This window comes from Anomaloglossus baeobatrachus, chromosome 5 (genome assembly GCF_048569485.1).
Source record: "Anomaloglossus baeobatrachus isolate aAnoBae1 chromosome 5, aAnoBae1.hap1, whole genome shotgun sequence".
Classification (NCBI taxonomy): domain Eukaryota; kingdom Metazoa; phylum Chordata; class Amphibia; order Anura; family Aromobatidae; genus Anomaloglossus; species Anomaloglossus baeobatrachus.
Window position 1 is genome coordinate 60,861,751 of NC_134357.1, and position 27,311 is coordinate 60,889,061.

The 27,311-nt window shown below is 49.9% G+C and overlaps 1 protein-coding gene across 1 annotated transcript in view; it reads left to right on the forward strand.

Moving 5' to 3' along the window:
• The window catches only part of KNDC1 (kinase non-catalytic C-lobe domain containing 1), a 218,366-nt gene that overhangs the window by 164,151 nt on the left and 26,904 nt on the right, over positions 1 to 27,311 (forward strand). Inside the window, exons 21-22 of the mRNA XM_075348552.1 lie at positions 12,820 to 12,933; positions 22,598 to 22,745. Coding sequence (XP_075204667.1) covers positions 12,820 to 12,933; positions 22,598 to 22,745 — 262 coding nt within the window. The remainder of the gene's footprint in view (positions 1 to 12,819; positions 12,934 to 22,597; positions 22,746 to 27,311) is intronic.

Consider the following 27,311-nt stretch of genomic DNA (forward strand, 5'->3'; position numbering starts at 1 on the left):
TCAGGGACCGGGCCCTGCTACTTAAAGGTACTCTGTGTCCCCATTGGGGACTGTACAGGGAGCGCACCTTCTTCCCGGAAGCCGCGGTAGTTGTAAAACTGAGGAGGCAGGTGGACTTCCGCGCCGACCGGGCCTGCTGGTCGGGCGCGGCCTCAAATTTAGTCCCCGGCTTCACCGCGGCCTAGTCGCAAAAATCCCGCCCCCGGGCCTGCCTGTCAGGGGTAAGGGCGGGATTACCGACATGACGTCGGATGTGAGGGCTGGAACATCCTGCATGTCTTCCTCCCCCCTCACTGACCACTGTGGGGAACCCAGACTCCCGCTCTTTGCTGGCGCCGCCCTCGGCCCCACTCCTCCTCTGAGAGCTCCGGCGGCCATTTTCTGGCATTCTGCCGGTGGGTGCTTCTCAGGGGAGCTCAGGGTAAACACAGCACCCGCTGCTGGTCCCCCTAGGGTGCCGGATACATATGTATATATTATATATACTTCTGTTCGGACAGACTGCATACCCTTTGTTCACATTTACCTTCAGTGGTCACTCTCCTAGGAGACAACAGGCACAGGTTTTTCTCGCGGTCTGTACCTCTTGTGGGGTTATGTTACCCGCGGGATCCACCTACCCTCACTGTGAGCAAGGCTCGACTCCTGCCTGGCTTGCTCAGCCGGAGCCTCGGGCACTGGTGGGCCCCTCGGCTCATGTAGACCCCCCTGCTCCCCCTGAGCAGGCTGCAGGGACAGAGTCACCGGTGTTGGCCCTCAGTCATTTTCATATGATCAAATGGTCTTCTAAGCTCCTTGAGGCATTACAGTCCAGACTGGACCTTTCACAGGCCCTGGCCCTGTTAGCTTGTCTCATACAGGCCCCGCTTGGTTAGCGCCGCAGCGCGTTCCCAGGTTGAGCCCTAGGTCTCAGGCGGAGGACTCCTGCCCGGACCACAGTCCAAGACCGGCTACGCGGTCTCGCTGGGACTCTTCCCCGACTTCCTCACGCTGCTAGGGATCCCAGCTTGAGGACTCTCAGGAAGGCGAGGCGGACGGGGGAGCTCAGGGCTCTGGCCCTGACTTCAACCTTAACCTTGATTCTCCTGAGAGGGATGCATTAGTAAATGATCTTATCTCGTTCATCATCCAGGTGCTGGTTCGCTCTCCTCCGCCTCCTCCTGTAGAGGAGTCGGCTTCTCAGCAGGAGAAACTCCAGTTTCCGTTCCCCAAACGTACACGCAATACGTTTTTTGTTCACTCTAACTTCAGGGATGCTGTCCAGAAACCCGGAGCGGTCTCGGACAAGCGTTGGGTTAAACGTCACACTGACACGCGTTACCCCTTTCCATCTGAAGTCGTTAAGAGTTGGGCTCATTCTCCCAAGATGGATCCTCCAGTCTCCAAATTGGCTGCTAGGTCCGTTGTCTGCTGCAAATGGCTCATCCCTGAAGGATGCCACTGACAGACAGAGCTCTTGGTGAAGTCCATCTATGAGACCACGGGCACGTCTTTCGCCCCGGCCTTTGCAGCCGTGTGGGCTCTCCAAGCAATCTAGGCTTGTCTGAAGGAGTTTAATGCTGTCACATGGAATTTTGCTCCGCATGTTCCGTCCTTGACTCTCGGGCATCAGCTTTTTAGTCCTGCGCCATGAACGTCGTCCTGGACTCCACTAGCCGCACGGCTGTAGCATATGCTAACTCCGTGGCAGTTCGCAGGGCCATGTGGTTGCGCGAAAGGGAACCAGACTCGGCTTAACTGGTTTGCCTTTTTCTGGCGACCGTTTATTTGGCTAACGATTGGATGATATTATTAAGGAATCCAAGAAAAAGGTCTCCTCCTTACCCCAGTCCAAACCTAAGAGACCTCAGCAAAGAAAGATCCAATCGAGGTTTCGGTCCTTTCGTCCCTCCGCCAAGCCACATTCTTCTTCGTCCAACAGGCCGGAGAAAGGCCAGAGGAACTCATATGCGTGGCGGCCCACGTCACGACCCCAATAGGCCGCAGGGGGCACTGCCTCCAAAACGGCCTCCTCATGGCTCACGGCCTACCCTAGCCGCATTCCCGGTCGGTGGCAGGCTCTCCCGCTTCGGCGGCGCCTGGTGGCCACAAGTTCAAGACCGATGGGTGAGAGACATTCTGTCTCATGGTTGCAGGATAGAGTTCAGTTCTCGTCCTGCGGCTCGTTTCTTCAGAAGCTCTGGGCCCCTTCTCAGGTGGCGTGTCAACACGTCGCTCTGGCGACTCTCCAGGGACAAACAGCTTTCTCTGCAGGCGGGGGTGCAATCACTTCTTCGGAGTCAGTCACACCCCTTAAGGCGCCTCACGCACTTCCTGGGGAAGATGGTTGCAGCTATGGAGGCAGTGCCGTTCGCGAACCGAGGCGGCACTCGCAGTCGTCAAGCCTTCCAGGAAGTCCGGCGGATTCTGCAGTGGGTGGAAACCACAGGCTCCACCATCTCCGCAGTTCACATCCCAGGCGTAGAAAACTGGGAAGCAGATTTTTTCAGTCATCAGGGCATGGACGCGGGGGAATGGTCTCTGCACCCAAAAGTGCTTCGAGAGATCCATCGCCCCTGAGGAACGCAGGACGTCGATCTCTCAAGGTCCTGGCCTTCATGGCACGGTCTCAGGATCACAGACCTCTGGCAGCGGACGCTTTAGTCCAGGATTGGTCGCAGTTTAGACTGCCTTATGTGTTTCCCCCTCTGGCGATGCTGCCCAGGGTACTACGCAGGATCAGGTCCGACTGCCGTCGCGCCATGCTCGTCGCTCCAGACTGGCAGAGACGGTCGTGGTATCCGGATCTGTGGCATCTCACGGTGGGTCAACCGTGGGCACTTCCAGACCACCCAGACTTGCTGTCACAAGGCCCGTTTTTTCCATCTGAATTCTGTGGCCCTCAGCTTGACTAGGTGGCCATTGGTCCCTGACTCCTAGAGTCTTCAGGGTTATCTCAGAATGTCATTGCCACCACGAGACAAGCCAGGAAGCCAACGTCCGCCAAGATCTATTACAGGTCTTGGCAAGTCTTTCTATCCTGGTACGCTGATAACGGCTTTCCTCCATGGCCATTTGCCTTACCCACATTCATTTCATTCCTACAATTTGGAATGGACAAGGGTTTGTCCCTCGGCTCTCTCTCTAGGGCCAAGTATCCACGCTCTCCGTGTTTTTCTTTCAAAAGCGTCTAGCCAGGCTTCCGCAGGTCCGCACGTTCCTGCAGGGGGTCTGCCACATGGTCCCGCCTTACAAACGTCAGTTGGAACCCTTGGATCTTAGCAGAGTCCGGACGGCTCTTCAAAAGCCGCCTTTTGAGCTGCTGCGGGATGTCTCTCTCTCCCGTCTTTCGCAGAAGGTGGCCTTCCTAGTGACAGTCACATCTCTTCAGAGAGTGTCTGAGCTTGCAGCGCTGTCATGCAAGGCTCCCTTCCTGGTTTTCCACCAGGATAAGGTGGTTCTTCGTCCTGTCCCGGAATTTCTCTCTAAGGTGGTATCTCCTTTTCATCTAAATCAGGATATCTCCTTACCTTCCTGTTGCCCTAATCCAATTCACCAGTGTGAAAAGGTTTTGCACTCTTTGGATCTAGTGAGAGCACTCCGGTTCTACGTGTCTCGCACGGCGCCCCTGCGCCGTTCAGATGCGCTTTTTGTCCTTGTCGCTGGCCAGCGTATGGACTCTCAGGCCTCCAAGTCGACCTTGGCTCGATGGATCAAGGAACCGGTTCTCGGGGCCTACCGTTCTTCGGGCCTTCCGCTCCCTTCAGGGCTGAAAGGCCATTCTACCAGAGCTGTAGGTGCGTCCTGGGCATTGCGGCACCGGGCAACGGTTCACCAGGTGTGTCAGGCAGCTACGTGGTCTAGTCTGCACACTTTCACGAAGCACTATCAAGTGCATACCTATGCTTCGGCAGACGCCAGTCTAGGTAGGCGAGTCCTCCAGGCGGCGGTTGTCCACCTGTAAGAGGGGGCCGTTTTCGGCTCTTCTTATTGAGGTATTCTTTTACCCACCCAGGGACTGCTCTTGGACGTCCCAATTGTCTGGGTCTCCCAATGGAGCGACAAAGATGAAGGGAATTTTGTTTACTTACCGTAAATTCCTTTTCTTCTAGCTCTTATTGGGAGACCCAGCACCCACCCCTGTGCCCTTTGGGCTGGTTGTTCTTTTGGGTTATGGTCTTAAGTTCTCCGAACATCCTTCGGATTGAATTTACCCTAGACCAATTTATAAGTTTCCTCCTTCCTGCTTTTGCACCAAAACTGAGGAGCCCGTGGTCCACGGGAGGGTGTATAGGCAGAGGGGAGGGGTTACACTTTTTAAAGTGTAATACTTTGTGTGGCCTCCGGAGGCAGAAGCTATACACCCAATTGTCTGGGTCTCCCAATAGGAGCTAGAAGAAAAGGAATTTACGGTAAGTAAACAAAATTCCCTTCATTTGTGGTGGTTTACATATGCCAACCACTAGAGCGAGCATCGCTGTGCTCTGGTACGCTCGGAGCTCGGCCCAGTGCGAGACGCTTGCAGTGTTTGATCGATTCACACTGGGGCCAACAGCGTAAACGGATGTAGTGTGCACCAAATAAAAAATCTGGTGAAACCCAGCCTAACCGCCCCCAGAAGTGATCTGTTTATGGCTGGCGGCATCTGCACGGAGACCCAAACTGCCCAATTAGTGACTTCCCTTGGGGTTCAGGTCAAGTCAAAGTCCAATGTAAATAGAGAAGAATCTGGTTCAACTGTAAAAGATTAGTGCACCGGAGTGAAAAACAAAAAGTCACAATAGAAGAATCTTCTGCTCGGGCACACAGGTAGTAAAAGGCAAAAAATGAACTGATACTGCAGGGTTTTCTTAATATTGCTATTTATTGGTACAAAACACAAATTTCTTTATCGTTCCTATGGGAGACCCAGACCCAGACATTGGGGTGTATAGCTTCTGCCTCCGGAGGACACACAAAGTACTACACTAAAAAGTGTAGCTCCTCCCTCTGAGCATATACATCCCCTGGATAACCAGATCTAGCCAGTTCATTGCTTTGTGTTCAGGAGGCATACATCCACACATGCATTCTCATCTGATTTTTTCATTTTTGGAAAGTTTTTGAAGAAAAGCGGGTCCAAGCCTGGACTCCCGGCATGTCCCTTCTCACCCCACTGTGTCGGCGGTGTTGTTAAGGTTGATTCCAAGGCTGGAGCCTTACATGCCCGGTTCTCCTTGCTTTGCAGGAGGCCGGTCTCCATCCGCAGCCCTTCAGGATCCTGCTGGACGGAGCACTCATCCCCAGGGACTTGGAACCCTGCGTCTCAGCAAGCTAAGTACCTGAGACGTTTATATTCGGGGGGTCCCGGTACTTTATTATGGTGGGAGAGTGTGCTGTGTAACTTTTCTGACATTTCCGGCCGGTTCTCTGGTTGTCGCCTGAGAACCGCGCTGATGGTGCCTGCGCGCCGGCCGCATCGCTTAAATTTAGGCCCCGGCTTCGCCGGAGGCCTACTTTCGATTTCACTGCCCTCGCATGTCAATCATGCAGAGGGACAGTGCGGCTCCGCCCAGCGGCCGTTCGGCACAGGGGAGGGACACTCCTCACTGAGTACATGTCCCCTCCCCTGTAAGTCTCCTTGGCCCTCCAGATCCCACTCAGAGCAGGTCCCGCCCCCTCTCCTCGCTCCGGCGCCATTTTCTCAGCGTTTTTCTCTGGATCAGCGCTGGCTGCAGCATCCCTGCTAAGCTGCTTGGGGGTCCGGGCTGTGAGATCTGGGGGGCACACAAACGGTCTGGTAAGCCACAACCTCCGGTTGTGGACCTTCTTATATACTCTCTGGGGGTCATTCTGGCTCAGAGACCCCACTTCAGCAGCATGTCTCACATGAGGAGCAAGGCTGCACTGCATGTAAGCTCGTGCTGCCTGAACCGAGCACATATCCACATTGTGATGCCTGCTCTAACCTGACAATGCCTCAGCCTGGAATCGCACCCACAGTGGTCCCTCCGGCTGCTCCGGCTCCGGTGGCTGAACCCCCGGCTTGGGTAGAATCCTTCTCTAGGTCAATCTCCCAGTCTTTTGCCGACTCCATGGGACAGCTGTCCCGGACTTTGCTGAACATGCATCAGCCCCCTTCTCAGGGCGCCTCTGCTGCTAGGGCTCTCTCAGCGGAGCTCACAGAGGATTCTTCATCTGGTCCCAGACCCCGTCCTCCTAAAAGGAGACACAGGGTCCCCTCTCCTTCCTCGTCCCACGGCTCTGATTCAAGAGCTGACTCGCAGGACGAGGAGGATGCCTTTACTGGGGGCTCGGAGGCTACCTCCATGTGCCCCATTGATCTGTCCGAAAGTGACTCAGATGTTAGTGATTTGATTGCGTCCATTAATTCTGTACTGGACCTCAATCCGCCAGTATCAGAGGAGCAACCCTCTCTGGCAGAAAAGCACCAGTTTACCTTGCCTAAGAGGACAAAGAGTGTGTTCTTTAACCACTCCAGTTTTCAGGCCGCTGTGACCAAGCCTAGGGCCTGTCCTGACAAACGCTTCCCAAAGCGTGGTTCTGATGACCGTTTTCCCTTTCCACCTGAGGTGGTCAAGGAGTGGGCTCATTCACTAAAGGTAGACCCTCCGGTGTCTAGACTCTCAGCCCGGACCGTTGTATCAGTGGCTGATGGCACCTCTCTTAAGGATTCCACTGACCGCCAGGTTGACCTTCTGGCCAAATCTGTATATGAGGCGGCAGGGGCCTCGTTCTCCCCATCTTTTGCAGCAGTGTGGGCTCTCAAAGCCATCTCTGCTTCTCTAGAGGAGATGCATTCCCTCACCAGGGAATCTATGCCCGAAATGGTTGCCTTAACTTCCCAAGCTTCAGCTTTTTCATTCTATGCCATGTCTGCCATGCTGGAGGCTTCTCACCGCACTGCGGTGGCTTCGGCTAATTCCCTCGCTATCCGCAGGATCTTGTGGCTTCGAGAGTGGAAGGCAGATGCTTCTTCAAAGAAGTACCTTGCTGGGCTCCCTTTTGCTGGATCCAGGCTATTCGGTGAACAACTGGATGAAATTATTAAGGAAGCTACTGGCGGGAAGAGTACTTCCATGCCACAAACTAAAACCAGGAAACCTGCCCAGGGTAGGAATCAGTCGAGGTTTCGTTCCTTTCGTTCCTCCAACTGGTCATCCTCTAAGCCCTCGGCCTCGTCCACTAACTCAGCCAAGGACCAATAACCCAACTGGCGCACAAAGGCGCGTCCACACAAGACCGCAGGAGCTGCTGCCACTAAGGCAGCCTCCTCTTGACTATCTGGCCGCGCCAGCAACGTCCTTAGTCGGTGGCAGGCTCTCCCACTTTGGCGACGTGTGGTTTCAACACTTCTCCGATCAGTGGGTGCGGGATATCATCTCCCACGGCTACAGGATAGAATTCTCTTCCAGCCCGCCAAACAGATTTTTTCTGTCAACTCCCCCCTGCTCCAAGGCCGCCGCCTTCTCTCAGGCCGTGGCATCCTTGCAGGCCAACGGAGTAATTGTACCGGTTCCCGCCCGGGAACGGTTCAGAGGTTTCTACTCAAATCTCTTCCTAGTCCCCAAAAAGAACGGTTCCTTCCGGCCCATCCTGGATCTCAAGCTTCTCAACAAGCATGTTCAGGTGCGGCATTTTCGCATGGAGGCTCTGCGATCAGTTATTGCCTCAATGACCCAAGGAGATTTCCTGGCATCCATCGACATCAGAGATGCCTATCTGCATGTGCCAATTGCAGTTTCACACCAGCGTTGGCTACGTTTTGCAATCTGAGAGGAACATTTCCAATTCGTGGCTCTCCCCTTCGGGTTAGCCACGGCCCCTCGAGTATTCACCAAGGTCATGGCAGCAGTGGTTGCGGTTCTGCACCTCCAGGGGTTGGCAGTGATTCCTTACCTGGACGACCTTCTTGTCAAGGCTTCATCCAGCGCAGACTGTCAGCGGAGTGTCTCGCTCACTCTCGCCACTCTAGCCCAATTCGGGTGGCTTGTCAATCTGCCCAAATCCACTCTGACTCCGACCCAGAGGCTCACGTACCTAGGGATGCAGTTCGAGACTCTGCCGGCACTTGTGAAGCTGCCCTTAGTCAAACAGCAGTCCCTCCATCTGGCGGTGCGTTCTCTGCTGAGGCCCCGCCGTCATTCCATCAGGCACCTGATGCAGGTGCTGGGTCAGATGGTGGCGTCAATGGAGGCTGTTCCCTTTGCCCAGTTCAATCTGCGTCCTCTGCAGCTGGACATTCTCCGCTGTTGGGACAAGCGGACTTCCTCCTTGCACAGGCTAGTGGCTCTGTCGCCACAGACCAGGGGCTCCTTTCAGTGGTGGCTTCGGCCCCTCTCTCTGTCTCAGGGACGCTCCTTCCTGGCCCCGTCCTGGGTGATCCTCACCACGGATGCCAGTCTATCCGGCTGGGGAGCGGTATGTCTCCACCACCGAGCACAGGGCACTTGGACTCCGTCCGAATCAGCCCTCTCGATCAATGTGCTGGAAACCAGAGCTGTGCTTCTAGCTCTCCTAGCCTTTCACCACCTTTTGGCGGGCAAGCACATTCGAGTCCAGTCAGACAACGCGACAGCGGTTGCCTACATCAATCACCAGGGCGGGACACGCAGCCGCCTGGCAATGTTGGAGGTTCAACGCATCTTTCAATGGACGGAGGACTCGAAGTCCACCATATCCGCAGTCCACATCCCAGGTGTGGAAAACTGGGAAGCAGATTATCTCAGCCGTCAAACCGTGGACAGTGGCGAGTGGTCCCTGCATCCGGCAGTGTTTCAGTCAATCTGCCGCAAGTGGGGCACTCCGGAAGTGGATCTAATGGCATCCCGGCACAACAACAAGGTTCCGGTTTACGTGGCTCGCTCCCACGATCCTCAGGCCTTTGCAGCGGACGCTCTGGTTCAAGATTGGTCCCAGTTTCGTCTGTCCTACGTGTTTCCCCCTCTAGCTCTCTTGCCCAGAGTTCTGCGCAAGATCAGAATGGAGGGCCGTCGGGTCATCCTCATTGCTCCGGACTGGCCCAGGCGAGCTTGGTACCCAGACCTGCTCCATCTGTCCGTAGAGGTGCCGTGGCATCTTCCGGACCGTCCAGACCTTCTCTCACAAGGTCCGTTTTTCCGCCAGAATTCTGCGGCTCTCAGATTGACGGCGTGGCTCTTGAGTCCTGGATCTTGACGGCTTCTGGTATTCCTCCTGAAGTCATCTCCACTATGACTCGGGCTCGGAAGTCTTCCTCGGCCAAAATCTCTCACAGGACCTGGAGAATTTTCCTGTCCTGGTGTCGCTCTTCCGGCCATGCTCCTTGGCCTTTTTCCTTGCCGACCCTTCTGTCCTTTCTACAGTCCGGTCTGCAGCTAGGACTTTCCCTCAATTCCCTCAAGGGACAAGTCTCGGCTCTGTCAGTGTTGTTCCAGCGGCATATCGCCCGGCTGGCTCAGGTGCGCACCTTCATGCAGGGCGCGTCTCACATCATTCCGCCTTACCGGCGGCCCTTGGATCCCTGGGACCTCAATCTGGTCCTCACGGCCTTGCAGAAACCCCCCTTTGAGCCTCTTAGGGAGGTTTCTTTGTCTCGTCTTTCACAGAAAGTGGTCTTTCTAGTGGCCATAACTTCCCTCAGGAGAGTCTCTGATTTGGCTGCGCTCTCTTCGGAGTCACCTTTTTTGGTTTTTCATCAAGACAAGGTGGTTCTCCGTCCGACTCCGGACTTTCTCGCTTAGGTGGTTTCTCCTTTCCACCTTAACCAGGACATTTCCCTGCCTTCCTTTTGTCCGGCTCCTGTTCATCGCTTTGAAAAAGCGTTGCATACTCTGGATCTGGTGCGGGCGCTCCGGATCTATGTGTCTCGCACCGCTGTTCTTAGGCGGTGCACCTCTCTTTTTGTGCTAACCACAGGTCGGCGTAAGGGCCTCTCGGCTTCTAAGCCGACCTTAGCTCGTTGGATTAGGTCGGCCATTTCTGATGCCTACCAGTGTACTCAGGTGCCTCCCCCGCCGGGGATCAAGGCACACTCGACCAGAGCTGTCGGTGCCTCTTGGGCTTTCAGGCACCAGGCTACGGCTCAGCAGGTCTGTCAGGCTGCCACTTGGACTAGTCTGCATACCTTTTCAAAGCACTACCAAGTGCATACTCATGCTTCGGCAGATGCGAGCTTGGGCAGACGCATCCTTCAGGCGGCTGTCGCCCACTTGTGAAGTTAGGCTCTGCCTACTTCTCAGTTTTCTGTTTATTCCCACCCATGGACAGCTTTGAGACGTCCCAATGTCTGGGTCTCCCATAGGAACGATAAAGAAAAAGAGAATTTTGTTTACTTACCGTAAATTCTTTTTCTTTTAGTTCCGTATTGGGAGACCCAGCACCCTCCCTGTTGCCTGTTGGCAGTTTCTTGTTCCGCGTGTTATCACCGGCTGTTGTCGTAGACAGAGGCTCCGGTTGTTCCAGTTCTTGCTCTGTCTTTACTTGTGGGTGGCTATTCTCCTTCAGCTTTTGCACTAAACTGGCTAGATCTGGTTATCCAGGGGGTGTATATGCTCAGAGGGAGGAGCTACACTTTTTAGTGTAGTACTTTGTGTGTCCTCCGGAGGCAGAAGCTATACACCCCAATGTCTGGGTCTGGGTCTCCCAATACGGAACTATAAGAAAAAGAATTTACGGTAAGTAAACAAAATTCTCTTTTTTCCAAATTCTGACGTCTCTGCCTCACTCCTGGGTCTTTGTCAAAGGTATGGATCTGTGGGCAAAAGTGAAGACAGACGTCACTTGTACTCAAGCATTTGAGGTCATAAATCATGACACGGTGAGTTTAAGTTCTAGGGTAGATTAGTCCCATTAGGCAGACAACATTGCGGGCTGAGGGGCTTTAAGAATGGGGGGAGCCCCCCTCGGTGTATCCTATGTAGACGGGTAGGAGTTAGTGCATCCAAAAAAGGTTTGATCCTATATTGGTGGATCACCCACTGTTCAAAGGTAGAGGTATGTCCGGCCCATACTGCAGCAGGGGTCCCTCACCTTATTCCTCAACCATATAGACACCGCACGGAACTCCAGCGGTCTCACGACAGGTGACATACCTCTACCTTTGAACAGTGGGTAATCCACCAATATAGGGCCAAACCTCCTTTTGGACGTACTTTAACTCATACCCATCTACATAGGATACACCGGGGGGCTCCCCCCTATTCTTAAAGTCCCTCAACCCACATTGTTGTCTCCTCCTAATGGGACTACTCTACCCTAGAACTTAATCTCACCGTGTCATAATTTATGACCATCTATGTATCCAATGTCCTATAGCTCCAGTGCTCGAGTACAAGAGACCACAAATATGTCTTCACTTTTGCCCATAGATCCATATCTTTGACAAAGGCCCAAGAATGAGGCCGAAACGTAAGAATTTGGAAAACTTGTCTTTTGCACCAATAAATAGCAGTATTAAGAAAAACCTACAGTATAAAGTCCATATCCCAAACCAATCTGAACCCGCCGAACTGAACTTCTATGGCTCATCTCTAACCAAGAACAGAATGAAAGGGGCTGAATGAGTCTTCCGAATTTCATCACTGAACCTAACCGTACAGCCATAGTTTCTAGCACTAATTCTGGACTCCTGATCGTAACTGAGAACATTATATGGGTCTGATCAGGCGACCCCGAGGTTATTTGGAGTCTAACACATAGGTACATAGGTTGAAAAATGACCTGGGTCCATCAAGTTCAACCTTTCTCCACCAATTCTACATTCTCATAGTGAAGACAAAAGGAAGCTAAAGATCGTCCATGAACATCACAGCCAAAAAGCAGGTTTCTGGACCCAAGGTCCTGATTCATATACAATGGTGTTTTACACGTCTGTCTTAATGAACAGAGCCTGTTCTAATTTACTCATCTTTTGTGGTGTAAATTATGATGAATGTCTAGGAGCTTGGCCGCACCGAGTCTGGTCTGTGTAGTGCAACGTGAACGGGGACTGATGAAAACGCACCAAGTGTTGCTAAACTGAGGCATCTTCAAGTTGTACAAAAAGTTTGTGACATCTCAGTTTTGCTCCCAAATTGAAAATCGCTGGCCCAAACCCCCCTGTACAGGTGGGGCGTGGATATTTAGCCATAGTACCAGAAGATGGCACCACATCACATGGTATCATCATCCGTCATCCCTCCCGTCATCCCGCCCGTCATCCCGCCCGTCATCCCGCCCGTCATCCCGCCCGTCATCCCGCCCGTCATCCCGCCCGTCATCCCGCCCGTCATCCCGCCCGTCATCCCGCCCGTCATCCCGCCCGTCATCCCGCCCGTCATCCCGCCCGTCATCCCGCCCGTCATCCCGCCCGTCATCCCTCCCGTCATCCCTCCCGTCATCCCTCCCGTCATCCCTCCCGTCATCCCTCCCGTCATCCCTCCCGTCATCCCTCCCGTCATCCCTCCCGTCATCCCTCCCGTCATCCCTCCCGTCATCCCTCCCGTCATCCCTCCCGTCATCCCTCCCGTCATCCCTCCCGTCATCCCTCCCGTCATCCCGCCCGTCATCCCGCCCGTCATCCCTCCCGTCATCCCGCCCGTCATCCCGCCCGTCATCCCTCCCGTCATCCCGCCCGTCATCCCTCCCGTCATCCCGCCCGCCTCATAGTCCAGGATTTTATGAACATTATAGGAGCCCATTGGAATATTATTTTGGGACTAATTCAAGAATTTAGTAAAATAGAAGTCAAGGGAGGACAGCGACCTTTTATATATTCTAGTTTGTTCTTGATATGTTCCTTGTTGCTTCTTGGACCCATAGTGACCTGTTTTGTTTTTTTTTGTCCTTTACTTTATTTTTTTTTTTTTTTTTTTTTACCAGAAACGCTGTAGTGGACGGCTATGTGCAGCAGCTCTTCTATGCCTTCCGCTACTTCTGCTCCCAGGAGGATCTGCTGCAGTTCCTCGTGGGCCGGATTAACAACTCATTGCCAAGGTTTGTTTTTTGCTTTGTTTCCATATATTAAAAGGATGATTTGTTTAAATGGAAGAAATATATATATCAGCGTGTCGTCATTCGAGGTTGAGTGGCCATATACATTACTGATGCCACTAAGGCCTTGGGTGACCTCTGAGGTTGCCATTTTCTGGCAGCCACTTATCTTTATTGGCCAATAAATCAACCTATCCAAAGACACTTAAAGGGAATTGGTCGCCAGGTTTTTGCCAGGTAATCTGAGAGCAGCATAATGTAGAGACAGAGATCCTGATTCCAGTGATGTGTCATTTACTGGGCTGCTTAGTTTAGTTTTGACAAAATCAGTTTAATAAGCAGGAGATTATCATTACAGGACTACTTGAACATACTGGACTACCTGCAGCACTCCATGAACTCTGTATAACGGCAGAGAAAACATTGGATTTTATCAAATTGACAGCAAACGGCTCAGCAAGTGACACCTTGCTTGAATCAGGGTCAAAGCCTCTATACTTTGCTGCTCTCAGATAGGAGAGCAAAAATCTAGTGACAGATTCTGTTTAAGATGTGCACAGAATGATTACGCTGTGCCCATAGGCTGCCATTATTCTCGGCAGCACATCACCTGTTTACACAGAAGGTGTTGCTGCCCAGAAAGCATAAACCTCATTTCACCCGACATTCGAGGGTTTGCTCTTTTGTTGGGTGATTTTGGTCCTGTTTACACTGCACAATTTTCATTTCTGATAACCATGCGGTGTAAGTGCACACTTAAAGGAGTATTTCCATCTCCAAGATCCTATCCTAATATGTAGTAGGCGTAATAATAATAATTTTATTAAAATTTCTTTAATTAGAAATGTAGTCTAGTTCTCCTGATTCACTATTGCTTACCTCATGTGCAGGCCATTGCAGGACCTTAAATGGAATGTATCGTCAGAAAAAAAAAAAAAAATTCAATAACTGAAAAAATGTAAAGTAGTAATGATTTAATGTTTTGTTTAAATATTATTATTTATTTTTTTTTTAATTGAGCAAAATTTAAAAAAAATTAAAAAGTTTGTAGAAAAGCTCACATTACAGCTGCAGTAAAAGTGGGTGGAGTCTGCTCTCCTGTGTGTGATGTCATCTCCCCCTCCTAATCTGAGTTTACAACAGATAACAGAGAATGACATGTAGGGACATAATGCACAGCCATTTTGTTGGTGACCAGAAATGTCTAACGTATTGGATACACAGCTCAGCAGACAGTATCACCCAGGACAGGATTAGATACACAGCTCAGCAGACAGTATCACACAGGAGGATTAGATATACGGCTCAGCAGACAGTATCACACAGGAGGATTAGATATACGGCTCAGCAGACAGTATAGCTGGTGTCACACATAACGACGACGACAACGACGTCGCTGCTACGTCACCATTTTCTGTGACGTTGCAGCGACGTCCCGTCGCTGTCGCTGTGTGTGACATCCAGCAACGACCTGGCCCCTGCTGTGAGGTCGCCGGTCGTTGCTGAATGTCCAGCTTCATTTTTTGGTCGTCACTCTCCCGCTGTGACACACACATCGCTGTGTGTGACAGCGAGAGAGCGACGAAATGAAGCGATCAGGAGCCGGCACTGGCAGCTGCGGTAAGCTGTAACCAGCGTAAACATCGGGTAACCAAGGGAAGACCTTTCCCTGGTTACCCGATGTTTACGCTGGTTACCAGCCTCCGCTCTTGCTGCCAGCGCCGGCTCCTGCACTGTGACATGTGGCTGCAGTATGCATCGGGTAATTAACCCGATGTATACTGTAGCAAGGAGAGCAGGAAGCCAGCGCTAAGCAGTGCGCGCGGCTCCTTGCTCTCTGCACTGTGACATGTAGCTGCAGCACACATCGGGTTAATTAACCCGATGTGTACTGTACCTAGGAGAGCAAGGAGCCAGCGCTAAGCGCGGCTCCCTGCTCTCTGCACATGTAGCACAGCGACGTTATGATCGCTGCTTCTGCTGTGTTTGACAGCTAAGCAGCGATCATAACAGCGACTTACAAGGTCGCTGTTACGTCACCGAAAATGGTGACGTAACAGCGACGTCGCTGTCGCTTAGTGTGACACCAGCTTTACACACAGGAGAGGATTAGATACACAGCCATGCAGACAGTATCACTCACACAGGAGAGGATTAGATACACAACTGTGCAGACAGTATCACACAGGAGAGGATTAGATACACAGCTCAGCAGAGAGTATCACACAGGAAAGGATTAGATACACAGCCGTGCAGACAGTATCACACAGGATAGGATTAGATACACGACTCAGCAGTTTCATACAGGAGACACACACACACACACACACACACACACACACACACACGCGGCGGCGGGTAGAGCGGAGGGAGGGTGTGTCATTAGAGACAGTAACTTTCGGCGGCAGAGCGAGGGCTGGGGAGAGCGGAGGGAGGAAGGGGGTGTTATCGGAGACGGTAACTGCTGGAGGGAGGGGCAGCGGTAGCAGGGGCTGGGGAGAGCGGAGGGAGGGGGTGTCATCGGAGTGTAACGGGGGGAGGGGCGGCGTCCCGTACTCGCACATCCCGGCGGGTGACAGGTGTAAAGTGGAGCAAACAGCATGGCTGTGAGCTCCACAATGATGGCGCTGATCTCGTCCGTCTGCTGTGATCTATACAGCTCAGAGGGCGTGTCCAGGTCACAGCAGACGCCCACTAACGTTACTGAAGGGGTCGGATCCCGACCACTGTTCTCTATGCACAGGGGCTGCCATAAAGGAAGGAGTTACTATCGTTACACAGACAGCAAATCCAGCATGGCAGCCCCCAGTGCCTCCAGTAAAATTAGAATTACATAAAAACTAAATAAGCTGCGATTTTTCATTTTGTATTAAAAATACTTGATTTCATAATCACTTTTTAATACAAAAATAAAAAAACTCGATACCGTACATTTTAAGTATCTATAGTTATGACCACTTGCAACTTTGACTATATGCGTGGTCATAACCATGGATACCCAAGGTCCAGCAGGACTCGCTTACCTCATGTGCAGTGCATTACAGGACCTTAGGTCCATACCCAAGGTCCTGCAATGCCCTGCACATGAGGTGAGACTCAGTGAATCAGAAGGACTATACTACATTTTTAATTGGAGGTATTTGCTAATATTTTTTTTTTATTATTATTATTATTATTATTATTATTATTACACCTACTACATATTTGGATAGGATCTTGGAGATGGAAATGACTCTTTAAAGGAACCAATAAAATTATTAGTATTTGTTCAAATATTTCTACTTTTGGGAAAGTAGTTAGATCCAGCGCTCGTAGAAAACTGCAGAAAATCAAATCTTTGTGGAAAAAGAACTGCATCATGATGAAATGTAGTGGAGCAGGTAGACCAAAGACATGTGGGGAATTGGGAGGAGACGCGTTTTGAGCCTGGTTCGAATCGCGTCTACTCTTCAAAGCAAAACACAAAAAACAATGGTGTCCAATTTGTTTGTTTTTCACCCCGTGTGGAATTTTTTCCCCATTTTTACTTTATATGGCAATATAATTATCATCCAAAACTACAATTTGCCCCACAAAGAAAAAAAATAAAAGCCCATGTACGGCTATTGACGGAGGAAATACAACAAATGGTATGACTCTTGGATGATTAGAAGGAATAAAAAGCATAAAAAAATAAAACACAATCGTCAGAAAGGAGTTAATCCAACATGGTATTTTCCCTGCACTATTGCAGTAGTATCTGCCACACTTCCAGCCCGTGTGGATTTTTCCATATCTTGTAGCTTTTCTGCTGTTTCTCCCAATCTGCTGCACATCCTGCGGCCACCACTAGAGGGCGCTCACTGCTCATTGCACCAGGACATACAGAATTAATCAGAGCTGGGTTTTTGGACCTAAAACAATGAAATAGAGGACTCTTATTTTAAAATGACATTATGCGTTACAATATGTGTGTGCGGCGCAGTTAATTAATACCACATTACTCAAATTGTCTCTCCAGTAAAGGAGACAAACTCTAGCACAGCGCCACCTATTGGAAGTAGCGATCCTAAAAGTCACAAGTGGATTTTCAACAATCCATTGCAATATGACTCAGGATATATAAGCCAGATCAGAATCCCAATTTGCAGACACGGTGTTTCGGGGTGCTTGCCCCTCGTCAGTGCAAAGTATGGGGGTGTCTGATCTGGCTCATGAGAAAGCTATGTGGGGACCACGGGGGAACACTATTCTCCTTAAGGAGACTTTGCAAGCCAGTCTGGCTGCCAGGTAAGGGGACTTATAGCTGCAATGCCCCTCTGGGAAATATTCAAATTGTCTCTCCAGTAAAGGAGACAAACTCTAGCACAGCGCCACCTATTGGAAGTAGCGATCCTAAAAGTCACAAGTGGATTTTCAACAATCCATTGCAATATGACTCAGGATATATAAGCCAGATCAGAATCCCAATTTGCAGACACGGTGTTTCGGTGTGCTTGCCCCTCGTCAGTGCAAAGTATGGGGGTGTCTGATCTGGCTCATGAGAAAGCTATGTGGGGACCACGGGGGAACACTATTCTCCTTAAGGAGACTTTGCAAGCCAGTCTGGCTGCCAGGTAAGGGGACTTATAGCTGCAATGCCCCTCTGGGAAATATTCAAATTGTCTCTCCAGTAAAGGAGACAAACTCTAGCACAGCGCCACCTATTGGAAGTAGCGATCCTAAAAGTCACAAGTGGATTTTCAACAATCCATTGCAATATGACTCAGGATATATAAGCCAGATCAGAATCCCAATTTGCAGACACGGTGTTTCGGGGTGCTTGCCCCTCGTCAGTGCAAAGTATGGGGGTGTCTGATCTGGCTCATGAGAAAGCTATGTGGGGACCACGGGGGAACACTATTCTCCTTAAGGAGACTTTGCAAGCCAGTCTGGCTGCCAGGTAAGGGGACTTATAGCTGCAATGCCCCTCTGGGAAATATTCAAATTGTCTCTCCAGTAAAGGAGACAAACTCTAGCACAGCGCCACCTATTGGAAGTAGCGATCCTAAAAGTCACAAGTGGATTTTCAACAATCCATTGCAATATGACTCAGGATATATAAGCCAGATCAGAATCCCAATTTGCAGACACGGTGTTTCGGGGTGCTTGCCCCTCGTCAGTGCAAAGTATGGGGGTGTCTGATCTGGCTCATGAGAAAGCTATGTGGGGACCACGGGGGAACACTATTCTCCTTAAGGAGACTTTGCAAGCCAGTCTGGCTGCCAGGTAAGGGGACTTATAGCTGCAATGCCCCTCTGGGAAATATTCAAATTGTCTCTCCAGTAAAGGAGACAAACTCTAGCACAGCGCCACCTATTGGAAGTAGCGATCCTAAAAGTCACAAGTGGATTTTCAACAATCCATTGCAATATGACTCAGGATATATAAGCCAGATCAGAATCCCAATTTGCAGACACGGTGTTTCGGGGTGCTTGCCCCTCGTCAGTGCAAAGTATGGGGGTGTCTGATCTGGCTCATGAGAAAGCTATGTGGGGACCACGGGGGAACACTATTCTCCTTAAGGAGACTTTGCAAGCCAGTCTGGCTGCCAGGTAAGGGGACTTATAGCTGCAATGCCCCTCTGGGAAATATTCAAATTGTCTCTCCAGTAAAGGAGACAAACTCTAGCACAGCGCCACCTATTGGAAGTAGCGATCCTAAAAGTCACAAGTGGATTTTCAACAATCCATTGCAATATGACTCAGGATATATAAGCCAGATCAGAATCCCAATTTGCAGACACGGTGTTTCGGGGTGCTTGCCCCTCGTCAGTGCAAAGTATGGGGGTGTCTGATCTGGCTCATGAGAAAGCTATGTGGGGACCACGGGGGAACACTATTCTCCTTAAGGAGACTTTGCAAGCCAGTCTGGCTGCCAGGTAAGGGGACTTATAGCTGCAATGCCCCTCTGGGAAATATTCAAATTGTCTCTCCAGTAAAGGAGACAAACTCTAGCACAGCGCCACCTATTGGAAGTAGCGATCCTAAAAGTCACAAGTGGATTTTCAACAATCCATTGCAATATGACTCAGGATATATAAGCCAGATCAGAATCCCAATTTGCAGACACGGTGTTTCGGGGTGCTTGCCCCTCGTCAGTGCAAAGTATGGGGGTGTCTGATCTGGCTCATGAGAAAGCTATGTGGGGACCACGGGGGAACACTATTCTCCTTAAGGAGACTTTGCAAGCCAGTCTGGCTGCCAGGTAAGGGGACTTATAGCTGCAATGCCCCTCTGGGAAATATTCAAATTGTCTCTCCAGTAAAGGAGACAAACTCTAGCACAGCGCCACCTATTGGAAGTAGCGATCCTAAAAGTCACAAGTGGATTTTCAACAATCCATTGCAATATGACTCAGGATATATAAGCCAGATCAGAATCCCAATTTGCAGACACGGTGTTTCGGGGTGCTTGCCCCTCGTCAGTGCAAAGTATGGGGGTGTCTGATCTGGCTCATGAGAAAGCTATGTGGGGACCACGGGGGAACACTATTCTCCTTAAGGAGACTTTGCAAGCCAGTCTGGCTGCCAGGTAAGGGGACTTATAGCTGCAATGCCCCTCTGGGAAATATTCAAATTGTCTCTCCAGTAAAGGAGACAAACTCTAGCACAGCGCCACCTATTGGAAGTAGCGATCCTAAAAGTCACAAGTGGATTTTCAACAATCCATTGCAATATGACTCAGGATATATAAGCCAGATCAGAATCCCAATTTGCAGACACGGTGTTTCGGGGTGCTTGCCCCTCGTCAGTGCAAAGTATGGGGGTGTCTGATCTGGCTCATGAGAAAGCTATGTGGGGACCACGGGGGAACACTATTCTCCTTAAGGAGACTTTGCAAGCCAGTCTGGCTGCCAGGTAAGGGGACTTATAGCTGCAATGCCCCTCTGGGAAATATTCAAATTGTCTCTCCAGTAAAGGAGACAAACTCTAGCACAGCGCCACCTATTGGAAGTAGCGATCCTAAAAGTCACAAGTGGATTTTCAACAATCCATTGCAATATGACTCAGGATATATAAGCCAGATCAGAATCCCAATTTGCAGACACGGTGTTTCGGGGTGCTTGCCCCTCGTCAGTGCAAAGTATGGGGGTGTCTGATCTGGCTCATGAGAAAGCTATGTGGGGACCACGGGGGAACACTATTCTCCTTAAGGAGACTTTGCAAGCCAGTCTGGCTGCCAGGTAAGGGGACTTATAGCTGCAATGCCCCTCTGGGAAATATTCAAATTGTCTCTCCAGTAAAGGAGACAAACTCTAGCACAGCGCCACCTATTGGAAGTAGCGATCCTAAAAGTCACAAGTGGATTTTCAACAATCCATTGCAATATGACTCAGGATATATAAGCCAGATCAGAATCCCAATTTGCAGACACGGTGTTTCGGGGTGCTTGCCCCTCGTCAGTGCAAAGTATGGGGGTGTCTGATCTGGCTCATGAGAAAGCTATGTGGGGACCACGGGGGAACACTATTCTCCTTAAGGAGACTTTGCAAGCCAGTCTGGCTGCCAGGTAAGGGGACTTATAGCTGCAATGCCCCTCTGGGAAATATTCAAATTGTCTCTCCAGTAAAGGAGACAAACTCTAGCACAGCGCCACCTATTGGAAGTAGCGATCCTAAAAGTCACAAGTGGATTTTCAACAATCCATTGCAATATGACTCAGGATATATAAGCCAGATCAGAATCCCAATTTGCAGACACGGTGTTTCGGGGTGCTTGCCCCTCGTCAGTGCAAAGTATGGGGGTGTCTGATCTGGCTCATGAGAAAGCTATGTGGGGACCACGGGGGAACACTATTCTCCTTAAGGAGACTTTGCAAGCCAGTCTGGCTGCCAGGTAAGGGGACTTATAGCTGCAATGCCCCTCTGGGAAATATTCAAATTGTCTCTCCAGTAAAGGAGACAAACTCTAGCACAGCGCCACCTATTGGAAGTAGCGATCCTAAAAGTCACAAGTGGATTTTCAACAATCCATTGCAATATGACTCAGGATATATAAGCCAGATCAGAATCCCAATTTGCAGACACGGTGTTTCGGGGTGCTTGCCCCTCGTCAGTGCAAAGTATGGGGGTGTCTGATCTGGCTCATGAGAAAGCTATGTGGGGACCACGGGGGAACACTATTCTCCTTAAGGAGACTTTGCAAGCCAGTCTGGCTGCCAGGTAAGGGGACTTATAGCTGCAATGCCCCTCTGGGAAATATTCAAATTGTCTCTCCAGTAAAGGAGACAAACTCTAGCACAGCGCCACCTATTGGAAGTAGCGATCCTAAAAGTCACAAGTGGATTTTCAACAATCCATTGCAATATGACTCAGGATATATAAGCCAGATCAGAATCCCAATTTGCAGACACGGTGTTTCGGGGTGCTTGCCCCTCGTCAGTGCAAAGTATGGGGGTGTCTGATCTGGCTCATGAGAAAGCTATGTGGGGACCACGGGGGAACACTATTCTCCTTAAGGAGACTTTGCAAGCCAGTCTGGCTGCCAGATTACTGGTATTCGGCCAAACCAGCAATGTTACTTACATTACAGGCTTCCCGCATGGGAAATGTGGCTTTTCTGTCTGTCTTACAAGGAGAAGACCGGGGGGGGGGGGGTTACACTGATTATTGTGTTATTGCTATTTCTCTTCCCAATGCTTGATACAATGTACAGTACAGACCAAAAGTTTGGACAAACCTTCTCATTCAAAGAGTTTTCTTTATTTTCATGACTCTGAAAATTGCAGATTCGCATTGAAGGCATCAAAACTATGAATTAGCACATGTGGAATGAAATACTTAACAAAAAAAGTGTAAAAAAACTGAAAATATGTCTTATATTCTAGATTCTTCAAAGTAGCCACCTTTTGCTTTGATTACTGCTTTGCACACTCTTGGCATTCTCTTGATGAGCTTCAAGAGGTAGTCACTGGAAATGGTTTTCCAACAGTCTTGAAGGAGTTACCAGAGATGCTTAGCATTTGTTGGCCCTTTTGCCTTCACTCTGCGGTCCAGCTCACCCCAAACCATCTCGATTGGGTTCAGGTCTGGTGACTGTGGAGACCAGGTCATCTGGCGTAACACCCCATCACTCTCCTTCTTAGTCAAATAGCCCTTACACAGCTTGGAGGTGTGTTTGGGGTTATTGTCCTGTTGAAAAATAAATAATGGTCCAACTAAACACAAACCGGATGGAATAGCATGCCGCTGCAAGTTGCTGTGGTAGCCATGCTGGTTCAGTATGCCTTCAATTTTGAATAAATCCCCAACAGTGTCACCAGCAAAGCACCCCCACACCATCACACCTCCTGCTCCATGCTTCACGGTGGGAACCAGCCATGTAGAGTCCATCCGTTCACCTTTTCTACAGAGACACGGTGGTTGGATCCAAAGATCTCAAATTTGGACTCATCAGAGCAAAGCACAGATTTGCACTGGTCTAATGTCCATTCCTTGTGTTCTTTAGCCCAAACAAATCTCTTATGCTTGTTGCCTGTCCTTAGCAGTGGTTTCCTAGCAGCTATTTTACCATGAAGGTCTGCTGCACAAAGTCTCCTCTTAATAGTTGTTCTAGAGATGAGAAGGTGTGTCCAAACATTTGTACTGTACTGTCTGGTCTGTACTGTATATTGGTTATTATTTTCCTAATAATGTGCTCTGATTGTAGAGACGACGTGGACCCCTCCTGTATGGATGCCAAAATCTATCATCGGTCCCTCGTGCTCCTCCAGGCCTGGATAGAAGAATGCTGGCACATCGACTTCTCCACAAATCCAGATCTTCTAGACAAGATCGAAGACTTAAGTAATTCCCAGGTGATGAAGCTGATGTGACTGAAGAACAAGCACACGAATAGATAGGGATTTGACAAAGGTCTCTTTAAAAGGGAATGTGTCACCAGAAAATGACCTCTTGGATCAATGAGGTTTTTATGTTAAACGGAATTTCAATTGTGTTTTTGCTTTTGTCTTTTTTTTTTTTTTTTTTTTTGTTTTATGTTTTTCAGTTCTCCATATAACTATATAAAAAATAGTATACTATTTCAATTTTCCAGTTGGCTACTAGTCCTATTTCTGACCTGACTTTTCAGCTGTTTCATTATCAGCACAGGATTACATTGACAGGTAACACCTCTATATATAGGTGATAACACATAATCCACCATTCATAATGGGTGATGTCACAGCTCACCTCCTCCTCCTCCCTGTCTTGTGCATTGATTTGATGGACAACACCTCTATATACAGTAGATAACGCAGGATCTCCCCATTCACAATAGGTGAGATCACAGCTCACCACCTCTTCTTTCTGGTAACACCTCTGTATACAGTCAGTAACACATGATTCACCATTCATAATAATGTCACAGCTCACCTCTTCTTCCTGTACAGTGACTGGTATTACCTCTATATACAGTAAATAACATGGGATTCACCATTCACAATGGTTGCTGTCACAGCTTACCACCTCTCCCTCCTGTACAATGACAGATATCACCTCTATGTACAGTAGATAACACAGGATCCATCATTCACAATAGGTGATATCACAGATCACCTCCTCTTCCTTTTGTACAATGACGGGTAGCAGGTCTATGTACAGTAGATAACATAAAATCCACCATTTATAATAGATGTCACAGCTCATCTCCTTTTCCTGTACAATGACTGATAACGCCTCTATATACAGCAGATAATATAGGATCCACCCACTCAGAATATGTGATATCACAACTCACCTCCTCTTCTTTATGTACAATGACTGATAACACAGGATTCCCCCATTCACAATAGATGCTGTTACAGCTCACCTCCTCCCCCTCCTATACTATGACTGATAACATATCTACATACCATAGATAACGCAGGATACCCCCATTCACAATAGGTGATATCACAGCTCACCTCCTCTTCCTTCTGTACAATAACTTAGAATATCTCTATATACAGTAGAAAACACAGGATATAACATTCATAATAGGTAATGTCACAGCTCACCTTCTCCTTTGTACAATGACTGATAACACAGGATTCAACATTCACAATAGGTGATATCACAGCTCACCTTCTCCCCCTCCTGTACAATGACTGATAACCTCTATATATTGTAGATAACACCGGATCCAGCATTCGTAATAGGTAATGTCACAGCTCACCTCCTCCTCCTGTACAATGACTGTTAACCTCTATATACAGTACATAACAGGATCCATCATTCACAATAAGCATCACCTATTGTGAATGATGGATCCTGTGTTATGTATTGTAACAGTTCACCACCTCCTCCTCCTCCTGCTTTACAATGACTAATAACCTCCTATATAAAGTAGATAACACCGGATCCATCATTCACATTAGGTGATGCCACAGCTCACCTCTTCCTCCTGCTTTACAATGACTGATAACCTCTATATACAGTAGATAACACAGAATTGGTCATTCACAATAGGTGATATCACAGCTTACCACCTCCTTCTCCCTTCACCTGATCTGAGCATCAGCAGAACATATTCCTTTACAATTCATTAGGGTCTGTGACAGATTTTTGCTGCTAATGTCCATGTGCCCAGCCAGAAGGAGGAATGTAATATTTAATATAAAAAAAATTATCATACTGAAACAATCGGTTATTTCTTCATCGTTCCTTATGGGAGACCCAGACCATGGGTGTATAGCTTCTGCCTCCGGAGGACACACAAAGTACTACACTCAAACGTGTAGCTCCTCCCTCCTAGCATATACACCCCCTGGTAGCCAGTCCTAGCCAGTTCAATGCTTTGTGTTCAGGAGGTCACACACACATGCATTCTCTGATTTTTGATTTTTTGGATTTCAAAGATTTGGAAGAAAAGCGGGTCCAGTCTGGACTCCCGGCATGTCCCTTCTCACCCCACTGTGTCGGCGGTGCTGTTAAGGTTGACTTTACAAGGCTGGAGCCTTCACATGCCGCGCTCCTTCACCATCCCTTGGGGCTCTGGTTTGAAGTGGGAGCCAACTCGGTTCTCACTGCTTTGCAGGAGACCGGTCTCCATCCGCAGCCCTGTTCAGGATCTTGCCGGACGGAGCATTTAACCCCCCCAGGGACCTGGCACCTGCGTCTCAAAAGCTAAGTATGAGACGTTTTTACCACTGAAAGTGGTCTTTCCAGGGTCCCTTGCACTTTATTTATTGGGGGGAGTGTGTTATATGTCTGGGGTAACATTTCCGGCCGGTTCTCCAGTTTTCACTGGAGAACCGCGCCGATGGTGCCTGCACGCTGGCCGCATGTTTAAATCTAGGCCCCGGCTTCGCCTGAGGCCTAGTTTCGGTTTCACTCCCTCTGCATGTCAGTCATGCAGAGGGACAGTGTGGCTCCGCCCAGCGGCTGTTCAGCACAGGGAGCGGACACTCCTCACTGAGGAAGGATTCCCTCCCCTGTATACCTCATTTGCCCGCTCTCAGTAGGCCCCGCCCCCTCGCCTGCGCTCCGTTCGCCATTTTCTCAGCGTTCTCAGTGTCTGTATAGGCACAGAGATACCTCATTGTGACAAGTGGGGGCCAGGGCTGGGGGACTGGAGGGCACAGAAATGTATGTTAAACGGTCTTGCAGCCACAACCTCCAGTTGTGCAGCTGCTTATATTCTCTGTTTATATACTCTGCTGGGGGTCATTCTGGAGATGCATTCCCTCACAGAGCCCCCACCTCTGCAGCATGTCTCACATCAGAGCAAGGCTGCAAGGCTGTTCTTAATATGCTGCATGTAGACTCGTACTGCTGTACTGAGCACATAAACACAGTGGTCCCTCAGCCTGCAGGCTCGTCAGTGGTCCTCCAGCTGCTCCGGGGGTGCTGAGCATGCATTAGCCCCCTTCTCAGGGCGCTTCTGCTGCTACGGCTCGCTCAGCAAGCTCTTAGAGGTCTCTTCATCTGGTTTTCAGACCCCGTCCTCCTAAAATGGAGACGCAGGGTCCCCTGTCCTTCCCCGTCCCGCGGCTCTGATTCACGAGCTGACTCACTGGACGAGGAGGATGTCTTTACTGGGGGCTCGGACGCTACTTAATGTACCATTGATCTGTCCGAAGGTGACGCAGATGCTAATGATTTGATTGCGTCCATTATATTTGTACTGGACCTCAATCCGCCTGAATCAGGGGAGTATCCCTCTCTGGCAGAAAGGCATCAGTATACCTTAAGAGAACAAGGAGTGTGTTCCTTAACCACTCCAGTTTTCAGCCCACTGTGACCAAGCCCAGAGCCTGTCCTGACAGACGCTCCCAATGCGTGGTTCTGATGACTGTTTCCTCCTTCCACCAGAGGTGGTCAAGGAGTGGGCTCATTCACCAAGGGTGGTCCCTCCGGTGTCTAGTATTTCAGCCCGGATAGTTGTATCAGTGGCTGACGGCACCTCTCTAAGGATCCCACTGTACATTAATTCTGTACATTAATTCTGTACTGGACCTCAATCCGCCAGTATCAGAGGAGCAAACTTCTCTGGCAACAGGCCACCAGTTTACCTTGCCTAAGAGAATAAGGAGTGTGTTCCTTAACCACTCCAGTTTTCAGGCCACTGTGACCAAGCCCAGGGTCTGCTCTGGCAAACGCTTCCCAAAGCATGGTTCTGATGACAGTTTTCCCCTTCCACCAGCGGTGGTCAAGGAGTGGGCTCATTCACCAAAGGTGGTCCCTCCGGTGTTTAGACTCTCAGCCCGGACGTTGTATCAGTGGCTGATGGCTCTTCACTTACGGTTTTGCTGTCCGCCAGTTTTGTCCTTCTGGCCAAATCTGTATGGAGGCGGCAGGGGCCTCGTTCTCCCCATTTGCAGCAGTGCGGCTTTCAAAGCCATCTCTGCTTCTCTAGAGGAGATGCATTCCCTCATAGGGACTCTTTGCCCGAAATGGTTGCCTTAACTTCCAGACTTCAGTCTTTTCATCCTATATACCATGTCTGCCATGCTGGAGACTCTCACCGCACTGCGGTGGCCTCGGCTAATTTTCTCGCTATCCGCAGGCTCCTGTGGCTTCGGAAGTGGACGGCGGATGCTTCTAAAGAAGTTCCTTGCTGGGCTCCCTTTTGCTGGGACCAGACTGTTCGGGAACAACTGGATGAAATTATTAAGGAAGCTCTTGGCGGAAGAGTTTCTTCCATGCCACAAACCTAAACCAGGAAACCTGTCCAGGGCAGGAATCAGTCGAGGTTTCGTTCATTTTGTTCCTCCATCTGATCGTTCTCTAAGCCCCTCGGCCTTGCCCACTGGCTCAGCCAAGGATCGTAAACCCAAATGGCGCGCGAGAAGACCGCAGGACATGCTGCCACTAAGTCAGCCTCCTCCTGACTATCTGGCCACGCCAGCAACGTCCTTGGTCGGTGGCAGGCTCTCCCACTTGGCGACGTATGATTTTAA